This window comes from Pezoporus occidentalis, unplaced genomic scaffold, assembly GCF_034315485.1.
Source record: "Pezoporus occidentalis ecotype Australia unplaced genomic scaffold, CSIRO_AGI_Poc_V1 ctg408, whole genome shotgun sequence".
NCBI classification, from domain to species: Eukaryota; Metazoa; Chordata; class Aves; order Psittaciformes; family Psittacidae; genus Pezoporus; species Pezoporus occidentalis.
Genome location: NW_026915734.1, coordinates 2,000 through 19,177, shown reverse-complemented (window position 1 = coordinate 19,177; position 17,178 = coordinate 2,000). Strand labels below are relative to the sequence as shown.

The 17,178-nt window shown below is 59.0% G+C and overlaps 1 protein-coding gene across 12 annotated transcripts; it reads left to right on the top strand.

The window, feature by feature from the left end:
- The first annotated feature begins 1,308 nt into the window (after nt 1-1,308).
- On the top strand, nt 1,309-15,122 carry TPM2 (tropomyosin 2). 12 transcript variants are annotated; one of them, XM_062633902.1, is made up of 9 exons: nt 1,309-1,533; nt 2,601-2,726; nt 9,049-9,182; nt 10,170-10,287; nt 10,391-10,461; nt 11,187-11,262; nt 11,397-11,459; nt 11,752-11,821; nt 13,615-14,807. In XM_062633902.1, exons 1-9 carry the CDS (start codon nt 1,420-1,422, stop codon nt 13,692-13,694), a joined length of 852 nt encoding a protein of 283 aa, XP_062489886.1. In that variant the 5' UTR covers nt 1,309-1,419; the 3' UTR covers nt 13,695-14,807. The 12 variants fall into 12 exon arrangements, with proteins under 12 accessions (XP_062489886.1, XP_062489884.1, XP_062489885.1 ...); XM_062633900.1 differs by lacking the exon at nt 13,615-14,807 and adding an exon at nt 12,123-13,095; XM_062633901.1 differs by lacking the exon at nt 11,187-11,262 and adding an exon at nt 10,680-10,755 and having other exon boundaries at nt 1,312-1,533.
- The last annotated feature ends 2,056 nt before the right edge of the window (nt 15,123-17,178 follow it).

Genomic DNA, 17,178 nt, shown 5'->3' with positions numbered 1-17,178 from the left:
ACAGTGCCACTGGTGTACCCCTAGTACAATGACCTGGGGTGTCTCTAACACAGTGCCACCGGGGTGTTCCCAGCACAGTGTCACTGGGGTACCCCTAGTACAATGCCCTGCGGTGTCTCTAACACAGTGCCGCCGGGGTGTCCCCAGCACAGTGTCACTGGGGTACCCCTAGCACAATAACCTGGGGTGTCTCTAACACAGTGCCACCGGGGTGTTCCCAGCACAGTGTCACTGGGGTACCCCTAGTACAATGCCCTGCGGTGTCTCTAACACAGTGCCGCCGGGGTGTCCCCAGCACAGTGTCACTGGGGTACCCCTAGTACAATAACCTGGGGTGTCTCTAACACAGTGCTGCCGGGGTGTCCCCAGCACAGTGTCACTGGGGTACCCCTAGTACAATGCCCTGCGGTGTCTCTAACACAGTGCCGCCGGGGTGTCCCCAGCACAGTGTCACTGGGGTACCCCTAGTACAATAACCTGGGGTGTCTCTAACACAGTGCCGCTGGGGTGTCCCCAGCACAGTGTCACTGGGGTACCCCTGGTACAATGCCCTGCGGTGTCTCTAACACAGTGCCGCCGGGGTGTCCCCAGCACAGTGTCACTGGGGTACCCTAGTACAATACTCTGGGGTGTCTCTAACACAGTGCTGCCGGGGTGTCCCCAGCACAGTGTCACTGGGGTACCCCTAGTACAATACTCTGGGGTGTCTCTAACACAGTGCTGCCGGGGTGTCCCCAGCACAGTGTCACTGGGGTACCCTAGTACAATACTCTGGGGTGTCTCTAACACAGTGCTGCCGGGGTGTCCCCAGCACAGTGTCACTGGGGTACCCTAGTACAATACTCTGGGGTGTCTCTAACACAGTGCTGCCGGGGTGTCCCCAGCACAGTGTCACTGGGGTACCCCTAGTACAATACTCTGGGGTGTCTCTAACACAGTGCTGCCGGGGTGTCCCCAGCACAGTCACTGGGGTACCCCAGCACAATGCCCTGCGGTGTCTCTAACACAGTGCTGCCGGGGTGTCCCCAGCACAGTCACTGGGGTACCCCTAGTACAATACCCTGCGGTGTCTCTAACACAGTGCCGCCGGGGTGTCCCTAATACAGAGCCACTGAGCTACCCCTGTGCAGTGCCCCGGGTGTCCCTCTCCCGGTGCCCCCGGGTGCCGGTGCCCGGGGCTGCGCCCCCCCCCCCGCCCCGCTCGGTGCTGCGGCCGGTGCAAGCCTGTCCCTAAAAGGTGCTGGCGGGCGGCGGGGGAGGCGCCGGGGCGGCCCCGGCGCGGCCCCTCCCCAGCTCTTAGGCGGCGCGGCGGGCCGGGGGGCTCAGTGCCGGTGCCCCCGCCGTCCCCGGTACTCCCGCCGCCGCCCCCGGTGCTGCTCCCTTCGCCGTCCAGCGCCCCGCCGCCGCCCCGCCGCCACCATGGAGGCCATCAAGAAGAAGATGCAGATGCTGAAACTGGACAAGGAGAACGCCATCGACCGCGCCGAGCAGGCGGAGGCAGACAAGAAGCAGGCGGAGGACCGCTGCAAGCAGGTGGGTGTCCCACCGACCACCCCCCCCGGCGCTGCCCGGTGACCGCAGCCAAAAGAGACTTGAGCCTCTGGGACTCTGTCCTGCTGAGAGTCCAGCCCTGGGGACCTTGTCCTGTTGGGTGTCCAGCCCTTTGGACACTGCCCCACCGGGTGTCCAGCCCTGGGGACCCTGTCCCATTTGGTGTCCAGCCTGAGGACCCTATCCCGCTGGGTGTCCAGCCCTGGGGACCCTGTCGTGCTGGGTGTCCAAGCACTGGGGACCCTTTTCTGCTGGGTATCCAACCTGGGGACTCCATCCTGCTGGATATCCAGCTTGGAGACCCTTCACCCTAGGGGTGTCCAGCCCTGAGGACCCTCTTCCAGAAGTTGGTTCATCCTGAGGACCCTCCATCCTAGGGGTTTCCAACCCGGGGACCTCCAGATGCTGTATGTCCCAGTTGGGGACCCTGTCCTAGGGGTGCCCAGTCCTGGGGACCTCCTCACTGAGTATCCAGCCTGGAGACCTCCGTCCTAGGGGCGTCGTGCCCTGAGGACCTTTCCCTGCTGGGTGGATCCCAGCTCTAGGGATGGCTGGCACTTGAGACTTTCAAACCACTGGGTCCCCATCCCCGAGGACCTTCACCCTGCTGGGTGCCTGACCCCAGGGACCAGTGCTCCACACTGCTGCCCCTGACCATTCACTTTGGTCCCTCCACAGACACCCAGTGCCAGCTCCCTATCCCTCTGCCAGGGAGACCCTTGGGGATATCATGGTCCACTCCAGCCATATAGAGATAGGGACCTTCTTGCTGCCTACCTCCCTGACCTGTGTCCTCAAGTCAGGACCCCTCAAGTGCCCTACACGGGGGGGGGGAGGGAGGGGGGGGGCACCACCCCCTAAACTGCACTGGTCTTAGGGGTGTTGGGAGCTCGGACAGGGTTTAAGGACCCCCTCGAGGACGTGTGGACCCCAGGTGACAGAGGGACAGTGTTGTGCTCCTGCTGTGTCCCCAGGAGGAGGATGGCTGTTCCTCCCCAGGCTGGTGGGCATCACCACAGCCCTGACCCCCAGCTCTGTCCCTTCCCCAGCTGGAGGAAGAGCAGCAGGGCCTGCAGAAGAAGCTGAAGGGCACAGAGGATGAGGTGGAGAAGTACTCCGAGGCTGTCAAGGAGGCCCAGGAGAAGCTGGAGCAGGCGGAGAAGAAAGCTACAGATGTATGTATGCGCACCGGCAACTCTGCCGTGCACGGGCACCGGACCTCGGGGGGGGTGAAGGAAGAGGGGGGCCTTATATGGAAAGTGTCCATGGGGAAGACTGTCAGGATCCCATTCCTGCAATGCTGACACTGAACTAGGCTGAGATGCCGGGACTGATGGATCCTGCTTGGGCTGCGGGGCCAGGCCAGCTGCAGTGGGCAATGCTGGGGTCCCTGGTCCTGCCTAGCTCCCCAGAGCTAACAGGGATGAGCGTCCTGAGCTGTGTCACTGCTGCCCAAGCACTCAACTCCACAATGCTTGTAGGGAAATCTCTGTGGCACTTCCTAACTGTGGCAGGAAAGTGAAAAAGAGTAGAGAAGTGGAAAATGCTTCTGCCCATGGCCTGCTGCTGAGGGCTGGCTGCAAGGAAGGATGCTCGGGGGGTATGGGTGGGGACTTGGTCATTTTGGGGTCCAATGTGCCACCTTGTACCCTGGGAAGGGCAAGGCCAGGAAGAGTTTTATTTAGTGCTATGACTGATATTTCTCCTGGGAAATGGATCCCGCTAGGGAGATGTTAGGAAGGTGTTGAAATTGGCTTGTGCCCGGCCAAGATGAAGGGTGGAACAGCTGTGTGCAGCTCAGGAACGGGGTATAACGACCTGAGGTGCCACACAGGGTATTTGACACCCTATAAATATATCCTCCTTTTGATACCCAGTCCTTCTTTGATGAAAACCAACCCTAGAAACAGGAGGAGAAGCTAAAGGGGAGCCGGCTGGAGGACGGCCAGCAGGGCACAGCCAGGCTTTTTAGGATTGAGAACAAAAAATCCAATCCCAGCTGGTTTAATGGAGCTAAATGGGGGAGATGCGTCAAATCTCCGAGGTGGATGCCAAGGACAGGGGTGAACAGACAAGGACGAGCACTGGCAACACAAGTCTGCGGGGAGGGGGGGCAAGCCTCTGGGAGCATTGGTGGAGCTCCCCAGCCTTGTTTTGCTGACCCTATGGACCTGCCCCAGTTTAGTTAGATGCTAAACTAAGTAGTTAAAACACTGAATATCCTCTGGAGGGTCCATTTATCCTGGCAGGGGGCAGGCATGTCAAGCTGGGCAGGGTGGCTGCTGTGTGTAGTGGGGTTTACGCTGGTCCGACTGGATCTGTGCTGGTGTAGGACAGGACAAATGCTGTGTTGGGGTGTGGCTGAGCATGGATGTAATGTCCCCAGTGTGGTGCTCAGAGGAAAGGGCACTGGGCACTGGGCAGACATCAGTCGTGGGGTGCAGAAGGTTTGCTGCTGACTGCTGTGCAGTGCCATCCTGGACACGCAGGGTGGGTTGCCTCACTCTCGGTCCACAGCAGCTCAGCAAGTCTGAAGGCTTCAGCATGGAGAATCCCATCCCAGCAGATACGGTGGATGGATATGGGACACCGGCCCCTCCAGAGAAAGGCTGGAGGGTGACATGCAGTGAAGGGCAGCCTGGGACCCCATCACTGCATAGCCACCCCGGGTCCATGCCAGAGCACATGCTGCCCCATCTGCAGGGTTCTGGGAGTCCCCAGGTCCCTGCGCCAAGCACCTGAATGTGCTGACAGTGCTAAGGGCTGGTGTTACCTCCTGGGGCAAGGCACAGCCAGCTCCGGGCTCTGGTGGAGGAAGCGCAGGGTGGACCCCAAGCCCACCTCCCTGGGGACCCCCATGCTCTCCCTGGCTGCCGGGACAGTGTATTCCTGAGGGCACAGGCAGTCCTGATCCCATGGTCAGATTAGGGTCCATCACAGTGATCCAGGCAGGCTCCCGCTCCCGGCAAAAACAAGTCAAAAGCTCATAGAATCCCAGAATTGTTTGTGTTGGAAGGGACCTTCAAAGCTCATCCAATTCCAACCCGCTGCTGCAGGCAAGGATACCTTCCACGAGAACAAACTGCTCAGAGCTCCATCCAGTCCAGCCTTGAACACTGCCAAATGCCTAAAAAGAATCCATCTCTCCCTGCTCCGCACTGCCCTGCCCCTGGCACTGGATGGCACTGCATGTAGCCCTGGGGACCCCTCTGCTTACTCAGAGAGGGGTCAGATGGTGGCACAGGCCGGGCACAGCCTATCGGCAGCACCATGATGCTGGCAGCCCCATGGCCCCAGCACCTCTTGTGCCCAGGAGGGACAGCCCGTGGTGCCCCAGGCAGGATGCAGGCAGGAGCTGCGGGGCATGGTGCAGGGCCAGGGCAGCTCCTTCCAGCCCCCTGCATCCCCATCCCATGGCCCATCCCCTCCAGCCCAGCAGGGCGCAGGGAAACTCCACTGCCTGTTCCCAGGCCATGATCCCGAAAAGCTTCACCCAAGTTCCCGCCCCGGTTGCTCTCTCAGGCCGAGACTTTGCTCTTATTTGGTGATTCCCCGAGCCGGTGGGAGGGAACGGGGCTCTGCTGGGAAGTGACTGCATCCCTGGGTGGGGCCAGAGCAGGAGGCACCCAGCCTGGCTGCCTTGGGAATACGGGAGCAGCCCCCTAACCTGCCTCCCAACCTGCCTACAGCCAGCGCATCCCTGCCCCACTGCTGCCAAGGACCCCCATTCTTTGACCCTGTGCAGGCTTGGCACCCAGGCATTGGACTGAGAGTGGGGCAGGATAGGCTGGGATGGAGGCCAAGGCTAAGGCCATGTACTCCCATGGGACCCACAGCACTGCCTCTTGGCAGGGTGATGTGGGACTGCAGGGTGGTGTGGCCAGGTCACCCCCTGGACCCTTGGCCCTGGAGCCAAGGGAAGCTGGAGGGGTCAGACTGGGAGCTGATGTCTGTAGAGGCAGGTACGAAGTGCAACTGGGGCTGCCCTGGAGCTGTCAGAGCTCCTTAAGGAAGGATTGAGTGTTACCAGCACCAGCTTCTCCTGATGGATCAAGGCATGTGCCCCGGCCAGCATGCAGAGCCAGGAGCTGGGGGACATGCCTCCCCCATAGGGCAGAGCCCCCAGGGCAGCTGGAGACCTCCACAGGCCCCATGGGTTTCTGTGGGGCTCACCTAGGCCCTCACTTGGGGGAGCATCAGGATGACCGCTGGGGAAGCACGGCTCTGGCCCAGGTACCATGGGAGGATGCCCAGGAGCCAGCTCTGCCCCATTTACCCCTATTACCTGTTACAGCCCCTATGGGGAAGAAGTTTGTGACATCCCTCAGCTTTGCAGCAGGAGGTGTGGGGTCAGCACTTGGGAGCACCCATGGGTACACTGCCCTGTGCTGATGGGTGCTCACAGGGTCCAGGCTCTGGCATTCCTAGATTCCCTGGGCTTCCTTCTTTCCCAGAGGAACAGACTTCCTGGGCTTCTCTGCATTGCTCTGAGGGATTTCAGTGGAACTTCATACCCCTTCCTAGGGTCGCCATGCTCCGTGCCCAGGGACGGGACTATGTGCCCTGCCATGGAAGAAAGAGGGCATTGTCCCATACTGGGGGGGTAGGGGGGGGCAGTCTGTACCCTGCCATGGGGGGGAGCTGTGTCCCACATCGGGGGTGGCACTATGTGCCCTGCCTGGGGGGACCATGTGCCGTACCAACGGAGATGGTGCACCGGCCGGGGAGGGGGGCACCGTGCCCTGCTCGGGATGGGACACATCGTGCCCTGCCCAGAGCCCACCTCGCATCATGCCTTGTGGGGGTAGGGACCTGCCTGGGGGTGACCATGCGTCCTGCCCAAGTGGACACCCTAAGTCCTATTTATGCCTGTTGGGGGCTCTGCACCCCTCCCGATGTGGCACCGTGCACGCTGCCCCCGGGGGTCTGCGTGCGCTGCCCGGGCCGGCCGGTGGCAGCAGCAGCAGCAGGAGGAGGAGGAGGAGGAGCAGGAAGGGATGGAGGCAGGGCTGGCGGCGGGAGCGGCCGCTGCCTGAGCGCTTCCTGCCCGAGCCGGGCGGATCCCACAAAGGGCTCGTCGGCGCGGCCTCCCCGCCGGCAGCCCCCCCGCCATGGCCGGCATCAGCTCCATCGACGCCGTCAAGAAGAAGATCCAGAGCCTGCAGCAGGTGGCCGATGAGGCGGAGGAGCGCGCCGAGCACCTGCAGCGGGAGGCCGATGCCGAGCGACAGGCCCGGGAGCGGGTAAGGGCCGCCCGGGGAGCAGGCGGCGGGGGACGGCGGGGCTGCTACCCCCCGGGATGCTCCAGCGGCCCCGGGCCCGCCGCACACATCCATCCCCGCGGGCACGGCCACCCCTTAACCCCTCCAACCCGTCCTGGTACCCGGGGTGGTGCCCCCGCTGCGGAGCGCCGGGAGGTGCCCTGGGAGCCGGTGGTCGCTGCACTGGGGCAGGGGAGTTTGGACAGCGCCGGGCTGCCTCCTGAGCTGCTTCCTCCATGGATCTTGAGAGGGATGCTCGGGGCTCCCCAGGGCTTCCCTGGCGGGCAAGGCTCCGGGGAGCAGTCGGCTCTGCCGTGGCTCTGGTTGGGGTCGGGCAGATCCTGGGAAAGGCTCCCCTCCCGCGGCGTGCACAGCTACACAACCCACACCCAGGCTCTTGTCGGGCTTCCAGCGGGTTCTGTGGTCTGGGTGGCAGCGATCTCAAAGCCCTCAGCTCTCCTGCGTGTCCCTTCATGGGGAAAAGCCACCCCTTCCCACTGCCACAGGAAGCCAATATTTCAGCTTTGGCAATGGGACGGCATTTCCAAGCTGCAGCTTGTTCCTGGTTTGGCTTTTTTTGTTGTTGAGGCTGGGTTTTTTCTTTCTCTTCTTTTCCCTATGCCCACTCTTTCAAAATTCTCATCATATCGGGAGCGGCAGAGCTGGGTGCGGTACCCTGGTTGTTGTCACTAGGGCTGTGTGTGGAGGAAATGGCCCTTTCCTGCAGCCACAGATCGGGTTCCCAGTCACCGGGAGCTGTCAGAGTGCTCATGTTCCCAAGTGTCCATCCGGGCAGCTCTGACCCACTTTGGGGGTGATTCCCTGGGAAAAAGGCTCCCAGTGAGGTGATGCAGATGCCGCAGGCAGAGCATCACCCTGTGCCGGCCAGCCCCAGCTCCCTGTTGGGCCGGTCGGGATAGGAACGAGCTGATGGTGGGCCAGGATAAATGGTGTTCATGGGGTGGAGGTGGCTGTTGTGCCATCCTCACCCCACTCTGAGATGTGCTGGATGTGTCTGTCCCTACCCTGCTGACTCACCACAGGGGACCAGGGGTGTTCTGTGGGGCCGTACAGGGCAACAGCCACTTGCTTCTCTCACGGTCCTGCGCTTGGCCAGTGTCCCCTGGGGCATTCCCAGTGCTGGAGCATGAGGCCAGAGGGAGCCAGGCACTGCAGCCAACCAGGCCTGCTCCAGCCCGTGAATAAGCAGGAGACATTATGCCCTGTGCTGGTGCACGTCCAGCCATGCCTTGGCACACAAGGCTGCTCCCGCGCTGAGGTCTCATCACCACCCATCTCTTTACACCCCTGGGGCTCGCTTCCTGCAGCCCCTCCGGTGGGGAGCAGGGCCGGGAGCTGCTGAGGCAGCTTTTCCCATTGGTGGCGATGGAGCAGGAGGCCTTTACCAAATGGAAAGAGCACGAGGCCAGGCATCAAGGGGCTGGCGGGGGGCCAGGGCCACTGCTCCCGGCTGGCTCCAGCTCTCAGCCCTGCGCACAGGGAGCCTGGGAAAGCAGGGGGCCCTGGTCCATTGGGTTCCAACAGTCACAGCTTGGCTGGGCATCAGCCTGCTGCGGGTGACTGGCTGCATTGCCCCTAGTGCCTTTCCATACATGAGCTGGGGGGGGCTGCGCTTGGCTTCAGGCTGCCCCGTGTCACAGGGCTGGGGGTTCCCGCAGGGGACGCTCCCGGCTCGCTCCACTGTCTCCGTAAACAGGAAATCCACAAGCAGCTCCCATCTCCTTTTCGGGAGCAGAGCCGCATGGGGCATTCCTCCCCCTTTACTCACTGCTCTGCAAACCCCAAATACCATCCCCATTACGGCATGGCTACTACAGGCCACCCTACCCCATCCGATGTCCTTGCCCCTCTCCAGGGTGGGAGCCGGAGGTGTGAGGACACAGTGGAGGGGCTGCACATGCCGGGATGGGGTTGCGTGGCTGGGAGGAGACAGTGTCAAAAAGGGCTCTAGGGAAAGAGAAAACGCTGTTTTCCATATGGAAAAGCAAGGGGATGGATGTGTGGTTGGGCATCCCATTCCAGTGAGCATTGGCTTGTTGCACAGTGTCAGGGGTGTTATGGTTAGCAAATGTGGATGTAAACGCTGAAAATGCTTCTTGAAATACGCATATATGTATTTTATGTATATATATATGTGTGTGTGTGTGTGTATATATATATTTTCATACACATATATATGAGACAATGGGTTGACCAAGGGGTTTCTGCTCCCCAGGCTGAGGCTGAAGTGGCTTCTCTGAACCGCCGTATCCAGCTGGTAGAGGAGGAGCTGGACCGAGCCCAGGAGCGCCTGGCCACCGCCCTGCAGAAGCTGGAGGAGGCTGAGAAGGCGGCTGATGAGAGCGAGAGGTATGATCAGAAGGGACAGTCGGGGTGGCAGCGAATCATCACTGATTACAGGCAGCCCCCTTGGTTTCACTGTGGGGTCCTTCTGAAGTGACCTCATGGGGTTTGAGCTGGTTTTGTTGCAGATCCCAAAGGGATAGAGCAAAGCCGCAGTGCAGTGAAGTTCCCCAGATACGGGCATTCTTTAAAAGGCTATGAAATTTCAAGGCACCCACAAAATCCAGGACAATTTGATTAAATATCAGGTTGTAAGCAAAGCCAGGGGGTGCTTGGAGCTTGTTTTCTGGCCCAGAGCAGCCTCCTATGCGCAAGTGCTGAACAGTAGCCCAGGAGGGGACATCTGTGCCCGGGAACAACGAGAGTGAACCACCCTCATTCATAAAACCAGTGCTGTAAAGTGTGTTGCCCCATCTTCATGGCAGGTGTCCCAGGCAGGAGCCATGCAGGCAAGGGCACTCAGGTTGAATGGGAGTGCCTGGACATGTCACAGCATTCCTGACAGTTACATGAGCTCTTCCCTCTGTTGGCAAAGACCAGTTTGAGCAACAGAATCTGAGTGAGGGCAGAGGGGTCTGCAGGACTCCCTGCTGTGAGGGTTCATGGGGACCACTCTGCTTGTGAGCATCACCCATGAATGAGAAAAGGCTCTTTGCCACAGGATGTTTTCCAGCATTACCTAAAGGTTGTGGCTGGCTCATCCTAGGCTGCTCATATTTCCCCCCACAAATGATGGGTTCAGGACCTTCCTGGTTGAGAGCCACCGTAGCCACATCTCTGGAACATGGCCCTGGGGGCAGCTCCACTGCTGTTACTGTGTGCAAGAGCATCCTTGGGGTACCACTGGTGTGACTCTACTGTGGTAGGGTTATCCCATGTGTGATGTCCCGTGTTGCTTTAGCTGGAGGATGGTGGAGTTAGAATGCAGCGGGCAGGCAGGAGGAGCAGCAGTAACCTGCAGCCATAACATCTTCTGGGCTGGGCTTTCCACAGAGGCATGAAGGTCATCGAAAACAGGGCCATGAAAGATGAGGAGAAGATGGAGCTCCAGGAAATGCAGCTGAAGGAGGCAAAACACATAGCTGAGGAGGCTGACCGCAAATACGAGGAGGTGCGTGTCCTCTTCCCCGGGTCCTGACCCCTGGTGCACCTCCTTGCTGCCCTGTGTCCCCAGCAAATATGGAACCAATGCATGCCTCTTGCTCCATTGACAGGTCGCCCGCAAGCTGGTTGTCCTTGAGGGAGAGCTGGAGCGTTCAGAGGAGAGGGCAGAGGTGGCAGAGAGGTGAGGAGGGCTCCAGGTGGGCAATGCAAGGGGGTCCCATACAGCCCTTGCCCCAGATCCCTGGCAGCTGTAGGGGTGTCTGCATTGGGATGGGTTTGTCCCTCTCTGGAGCGGCAGGGGTGGCTCCTGGGCTCGCAGGCTGGGGGCAGAGGGACCCTGACCTGGTGGCAGCACATCCTTGACCCTGTTCTCTGCTGGGTGCCCCTCTTCCACCCCAGCCGCGTGAGACAGTTGGAAGAAGAGCTGCGGACCATGGACCAGACTCTCAAATCCCTCATTGCCTCAGAGGAAGAGGTACTGGTGCAGGGGCGCGGGGCGATGTGCAGCAGGCCCTCTCTCTGTCTCTGTCCCTCAAACCATGCGAGCCACCTCTGTCCTCTCTGCACCGCTGCCTCCACCACCAACCTCCCCTCGCCTTCCTCTCCAATGGGCACAGGCTGGGCATGCTCCTCCATCCCTCCATCCCTGCTGTCCTTGGTGGCGCCAGCGGTGATGCTCAGGGTGTCTGTGCAAGGAGTCAGGAGGAACGGATGAAGTGATGCGCCCCAGCAGCTCCTGCTCGCAGCAGCCCTGCTCCTCCTCCACCTGTCCTGAGTATTCTCCTCTCTCAACTTGTTTTCTCTCTTTTCTTTCCCTCCTTCCCCGCACCTGCTCTTTCTGCTCCCTTCTTCTCTCCTGCCTCCCCATCCCTCTCCTCCTCCTGGCGGCCCCTGCTTGGGATGTAGTAAATGTGGTGACCTAGAGGAGGAGCTGAAAATTGTCACCAACAACTTGAAGTCCCTGGAGGCCCAGGCTGACAAGGTAGGAGCTGGTGGGGGGTGCTGGGACAGGGCAGAGTGTGTGGGGCCTCGGGGTGATGGGGTCTCCTGCTTGGGGTGAAGGATGGGCAGGGGCATCTCCATGGGGCTCATGGGTGCCTCTCTCTGTCTCTGCAGTATTCCTCCAAGGAGGACAAGTATGAGGAGGAAATCAAGTATCTAGGGGAAAAGCTGAAGGAGGTAAGGTGTTACAGCTGAACCCAGAACAAGGGCTGGCACCGTACTGGTGCAGGCATGAATGTGCCATCCTGTGTGGGTTGCATGCAGGTGCCTGGGTCAGGGATGCTTCCCCATCAGCTTGCTCTGATTTAGTGTGTATGGGTCCATGGGGCCCTTGTCCTTTGCTTTTCCCAGGGGAAGGCTCACAGAGGAGGGCACCAGAAGTGCAGATGGGGCACATTTAGGGTATAGTGCAGCCTGCACCATCCCTATGGTACCCCATAGCTCACCCTCTCCCCACTGTGCTCTGCAGGCTGAGACCCGTGCCGAGTTTGCAGAGAGGTCTGTGGCGAAGCTGGAGAAAACCATTGATGATCTAGAAGGTAAAATGTTCCCACCAGCCCCAAGTCCCTCTTTTTTGGGGAGCACTGGTCAGGATGTGCCCCCGGTGGGGCTGGGGTGAGGGGATGGGCAGGGGTCCCATAAGGGGTGAGGCTGGATGCCGTGGTGGGAGCACAGAGCTTCTGGGGTCTGGGCTCTGCCTCTGGTGGGAAGTAGAGCTGCATCCACTCCACCTGTGCCTGCACGCTCCCTGGCCCCACATTCACAGCCACTCTTTCTCTCTCCACCACCTGCCCCCCACTCTGCTCCACCATCTGCCCCCCGCCTGCCCCCTGCCTGCAGACGAAGTGTATGCGCAGAAGATGAAGTACAAAGCCATCAGCGAGGAGCTGGACAATGCACTTAATGACATGACCTCCCTCTGAGCCCACACCGGGCACCAGCACTGCAGCTCCCTGTCCACCTTCCCCTTCCCCAGCTCAGCCACTTGCCTGCCTGGCCATCCCACTGCTCTCCCTGCCTGCTCTGTCCTCCTCTGTCCTTCCTAGCCCATGCCTGTCCATCGGCAATTTTGGGTCAGCGTGTTCCTGCAATACCCCATAGTGGGGAGACAGATTTATTCACTGAAAGGGTGGTCAGGCATTGGAACAGGCTGCCCAGCAAAGTGGTGGAATCACCAGCCCTGGAAGTGATCAAAACCCGTGTGGATGAGGCCCTCAGTTATAACTGTTTAGTCTTGGTAGTCCTGCGGCAATGATTGGACTTGAAGATCTTAAAGGTCTTTTCCAACCTAGCTGATTCTGTGATTCTGTGAGAAGATGTAGGTGCTTTGGGGTGTTTGGCAGGGCAGGGGAGCAGCCCTTGGGACCCCCATGCACTGGACGGGCAGTGCCCATGTGGTTGCATAGCCCCGTGATGAACTGGGTTGTGCTCAGGAGCCCTCCACTTCAGCAGCTCCCTCCTTGGCTCCCTTGCAGCAGAGGCACCGGGGACCCTGCAATTCTGGGCCTCCTGCCCCCATATCTCCCCCCAGCAAAGCTCCCTGGTGCTGCTCGCTGGGCCCAGGGTGAGGAGGACCTGCAGAGGGAAAGCAGCACCTCCACTGCCAAAGCTCAGTCCCTGGGGATAGAGGGTTGGGTCTGGCTATACAGGCAGCCTTGTCCCATGCAGGCAGGCAGGCAGCACACAAACCCCCTGCTCCTCCCTTTCTGTCCTTTGCACATTGCTCTTTAGTTTGCATCTCATGACTTTTCTTTTATGTTCTATCCCTCTGGGTTACTGAGTTGGTCTTAATAAAGCGTTTTCTTTCCTTGGATTCTCCTTTGATTTCTTCATTCTGCTCTGTCCCTCATCTGCCTGTCTCATGCGGGTGCTAGCAGCAGGGTGGTGGGAGGTGGTCGCAGCCATGGCACCCCCACCACCCCACGGCTCTCATACACAGCTTTCCTCATCTCGTGCCACCTTCTCCATGACATTTTAGGCCTGAAATAGCAGGGTTAGACCTGGTTCTGTGCATTCACTGTCCCATTCCCAGACATTGCCTCCAAGCAGCGATGTCAGCTCTGGCATCTCTCCTGCATTACCTTCCTCAGCAATCCCCAGATGGGTCCGTGGTTCTCTTCCTCCTCCTTCCTCAGCATCCTGCCCCAGAACCCAGTTCCCAGACTGATGGAGCTACAGCCCTGTCCCGGGTCTGGCTGCCTGTTCCTGCCAGTCCAGGTCATCCCCACTGTGGGATTTCCAGCAAGGGCTTTGGGGAATGCTGTCTCTTTTCACTAACTCCCTTTCTCTTTCTCTTTCCTCTGCTGCGCCGATGTCTCTGTTTTCTCTATAGAGCGTTCACAGCAGGAGGCCGAGAAAAACCGTGTTCTCACTAACGAGCTGCGGGTCATCCTTACTGAACTTAACAACTGAGCTGCACAGAGCTCCCTGTCCCAGCACCCCTGCCCCGTTTTGGCCAGGCTGGTTTGGGGTTAGGAGCCCCTACCCACTTCCTAGGGCTAGGCAGGGTGTACAGCCTTGTCTTATCCCCCTGGGGGTAACTGCCCTGCTTGGGGAGGGGGGGACAGGGAACCCTTCTGGAGCTGATTATTTTTTCTTGGGAGAGCAATGAGGGTTTTTGTGATGTCTTGGGATGCCCACGTGGTGATGGCTGTGCCCCAGCATCAGCCTGGCCCTGTTGAGGAGGGATGCGGTGGTTTGTATCACTGCCTTCCTCCCCTTGTCGCTGGAGTCAGCAGCCAGCCTCTTCCTCCTCACTCTGGTCACCCTAAACTGTGCGGGGAAGGTGCCTTCAGAGCAGGGTCCCTGCAGGGTGCTGGGATACAAGCTGGAACCCACAGTGCCTGATGCCTCAAACCTGGGGCAGGGGATAAGGAAAGAGCCCAGCAGGGAGTGTTGGGAGATGGGGCTGGGTGGGCAGAGCTTTTGTCCCATCCACATCTCTAGAGGGAAGGAGGATGCCATTTGGAAGAGAACACCAAGCCTTGGCTGCCTTGTTATCTCTGCTCCTTCTCTCTCTGCTGTCCTTCTGCCTGCCCAGGCTGCTGTCTCACTCCTTCACGGACCACTCCTGGGTCATGCAGCAGGCACTGGCTCTCCTCTTTTGCTGGCCAAGGGTTTGTACACACGCTCACAGCCTGCCTCATGGTGATGCCCTGGGGCAGGATGTGCTGGTGAGTGGCCAAGGAGTGGTACCCACCAACAGCACCTGTGCTGCAAAGGGCTCAACCATGGGCGAGAGGGCACCATGGGAGGATGGAGATGCTGGAGAGTGGGGACCACCTTCAGTGACCAGCCTGGGTGGCCTGGCCACTCTGGCAGGTCCTGGAGCTCATCCCTGCCGATGATGGGGCTGTTCATGTGGGCTCTGCTCTGCAGGGACACCCCGCTCGGCTGGAGGCTGTCACTGTACTGACATGTCCATCTGTGTGCGTGTGTCTGTGCCTGGTGTGGTGTGCGTGGGTCTGTCTGCTCCTGGGTACACTTGGGTTTGTGTCTGTGTGTGTGGCTGGGTGTCCCTTGTATTCACAGAGAGTCTGGCCAGTGCCAAAGAGGAGAATGTGGGCATCCACCAGGTCCTGGACCAGACCTTGTTGGAACTGAACAACCTCTGATTTATCTTGGGGATCCCTCCTGTCCCTCCTCCCTACCCCACACGTGCACCCCACTGGCACGCTCAGGATGTCATCAGCTGTACTGCGTCTTGGCCAAATCCTCACATCCATTGAGAAGGGAAGCCCTGCAGCCTTACACTGTGGCTATGGGGCATCTTGTCTGTGCACAGCCTGACTGGCTCTGTCCTGTCTTCATGTCCAAATAAAAGCAGTTTGACAAGAAGAATGGGTATGTTTAGTCCTTGTGCTCAGGCAGAAGCAGTGGGAGACATGGTGGGGGTCTCCCTGCCCTGTTTATGCAAAAAGGCTCTGCAGGAACTTGAGTCTAGGGAGGGTATGGCTGGCATAAAGGTGTCCTCTGCGGCTATGGAGGGCTGGGAGTGATGACACACCAGGTGTGGGCTGCATTTGCTTGTCTCCATCACTTCCTTGGGATGCACACGAAACCTTCACGTCTAAAGCTCAGTCAAATTCATCATCCACTTCAAGCACACAGTGATGGACCTATGTCACTGGCATGGAGAGCAGAAGGCTGCGTGGAGACCTCATAGCAGCCCTCCAGTATCTGAAGGGGGCCTATAGGGATGCTGGAGAGGGACTCTTCATTAGGGACTGTAGTGATAGGACAGGGGGTAACGGGTTCAAACTTAAACAGGGGAAGTTTAGATTGGATATAAGGAGGAAATTCTTTCCTGTTAGGGTGGTGAGGCCCTGGAATAGGTTGCCCAGGGAGGTTGTGAATGCTCCATCCCTGGCAGTGTTCAAGACCAGGTTGGACGAGGCCTTGGGTGACATGGTTTAGTGTGAGGTGTCCCTGCCCATGGCAGGGGGGTTGGAACTTGATGATCTTAAGGTCCTTTCCAACCTTAATTATTCTATGATTTTATGTCCCCTTCCACAGCCAGCATGTTACCTGCCTGGTACTTGGGGAAGCCACATGGTCTTTGACTTCTCCATGGAGTCTGCTTTGTGGTTCATGCTCATCCTCAGACACCATCTAAGGACACACACACAAGGGTGTGACCATGCATGCACACATTAGCTATGAGGGTCTTCTCCAGGTCTGGGGTTAGCTGCTTACCCTGTCTACTAGTTGCATTTTCTATTGCCAATGCCTGCCTGAGGGGCAGCTGTACAAACCAGCAAATATTAATGCAACTGCTTCCCAAAACATTCAGGAAGTTTCCTCCTGGCTTGCTGTATTTTCCTTAACACAAAGAGAAAAGCATCAGGATGTGTCTCATCGCTGTCACCAAACCGGGCTGGATTTCCTGGGGATGCCCAAAGTCGGGATCTAGTCCTGCCCTCTGCTTCAGGCCCCTCCATGGTGTGCGCTGAGCCCCGTTGTCCCATGCTACCAGGCGGATATCCCTCTAAAAGCACAACCCCATGCTGCCAGGAAACACAATTCATGCTGACCCCTTGCTGAGCCGGGCCATCACCCCAGTGAGTGGCTGGCAGGGATAGCTTTTGTTGTCTGCTTTCCTTTATTGCCACACCTCTCGGCTCAGGAAAGGAGGGTGCTGAGATTGCATCTCTTTCCTGCCCAGGTGCTGCCGGCCTCCTGCTCTCCCCCTGGAGCAGCACCTCTGGTTTCTGGCTCTGAGACCTGCCTCTACAGGGAAAATGGCTCCTGTTGCATGGAATGCTCATTTTCTGGTTGTCCTCACAGGGTGTGAGGCCTGCTGTGAGCGAGGGAAGGAGGGAAGGACAGTGCAGGGCTGGAGCTCCTCCTTGGATCTGCCTTGGTTTTCCGTAGCACATCAGCTGAGCCATTGCATTTCTTGGTTAAAGCAGCTTCCAGGCAGGGGCTCGTCTGGCTGTGAAAGGAGCATGAGTTTAAACCACTGGAGCCTGCACTTCACACTGCAAACAAGGCTCCTATCAGGGTGCGCCCCAGAGCACAGCCTCTGGGCACCCTTTGCCTTCCTGCTGGGACAAAGAGCCCTTTCACACCCGGTGGTTTTCCCCATTAGCTGCTGCTGCCTCCTGATTTGGACCAGAACATTCAACTTCACCGTTTATGCTCTGCTCCAAGGGCCTGTTTTGTTTCCGCTGGACTTGGTTTGGCAGTGAGACCCCGACTGCTCCCCCGTGATGCTCTGTGCCAAAGGCACAAGCCCATCTCTCACGGTTCAGCAAAGCTTTGCATTTAATCCATGCTCCCACCCACCTCTGTTCCGCTTCAGCCCTGTATAGAGATGCAGGGCAGGGGAAGCTCTGTAAGGCTGCTGTCAGGAGAGCTTGACCTGCAGGCACCTCTCTCCATATGCATCACTCAG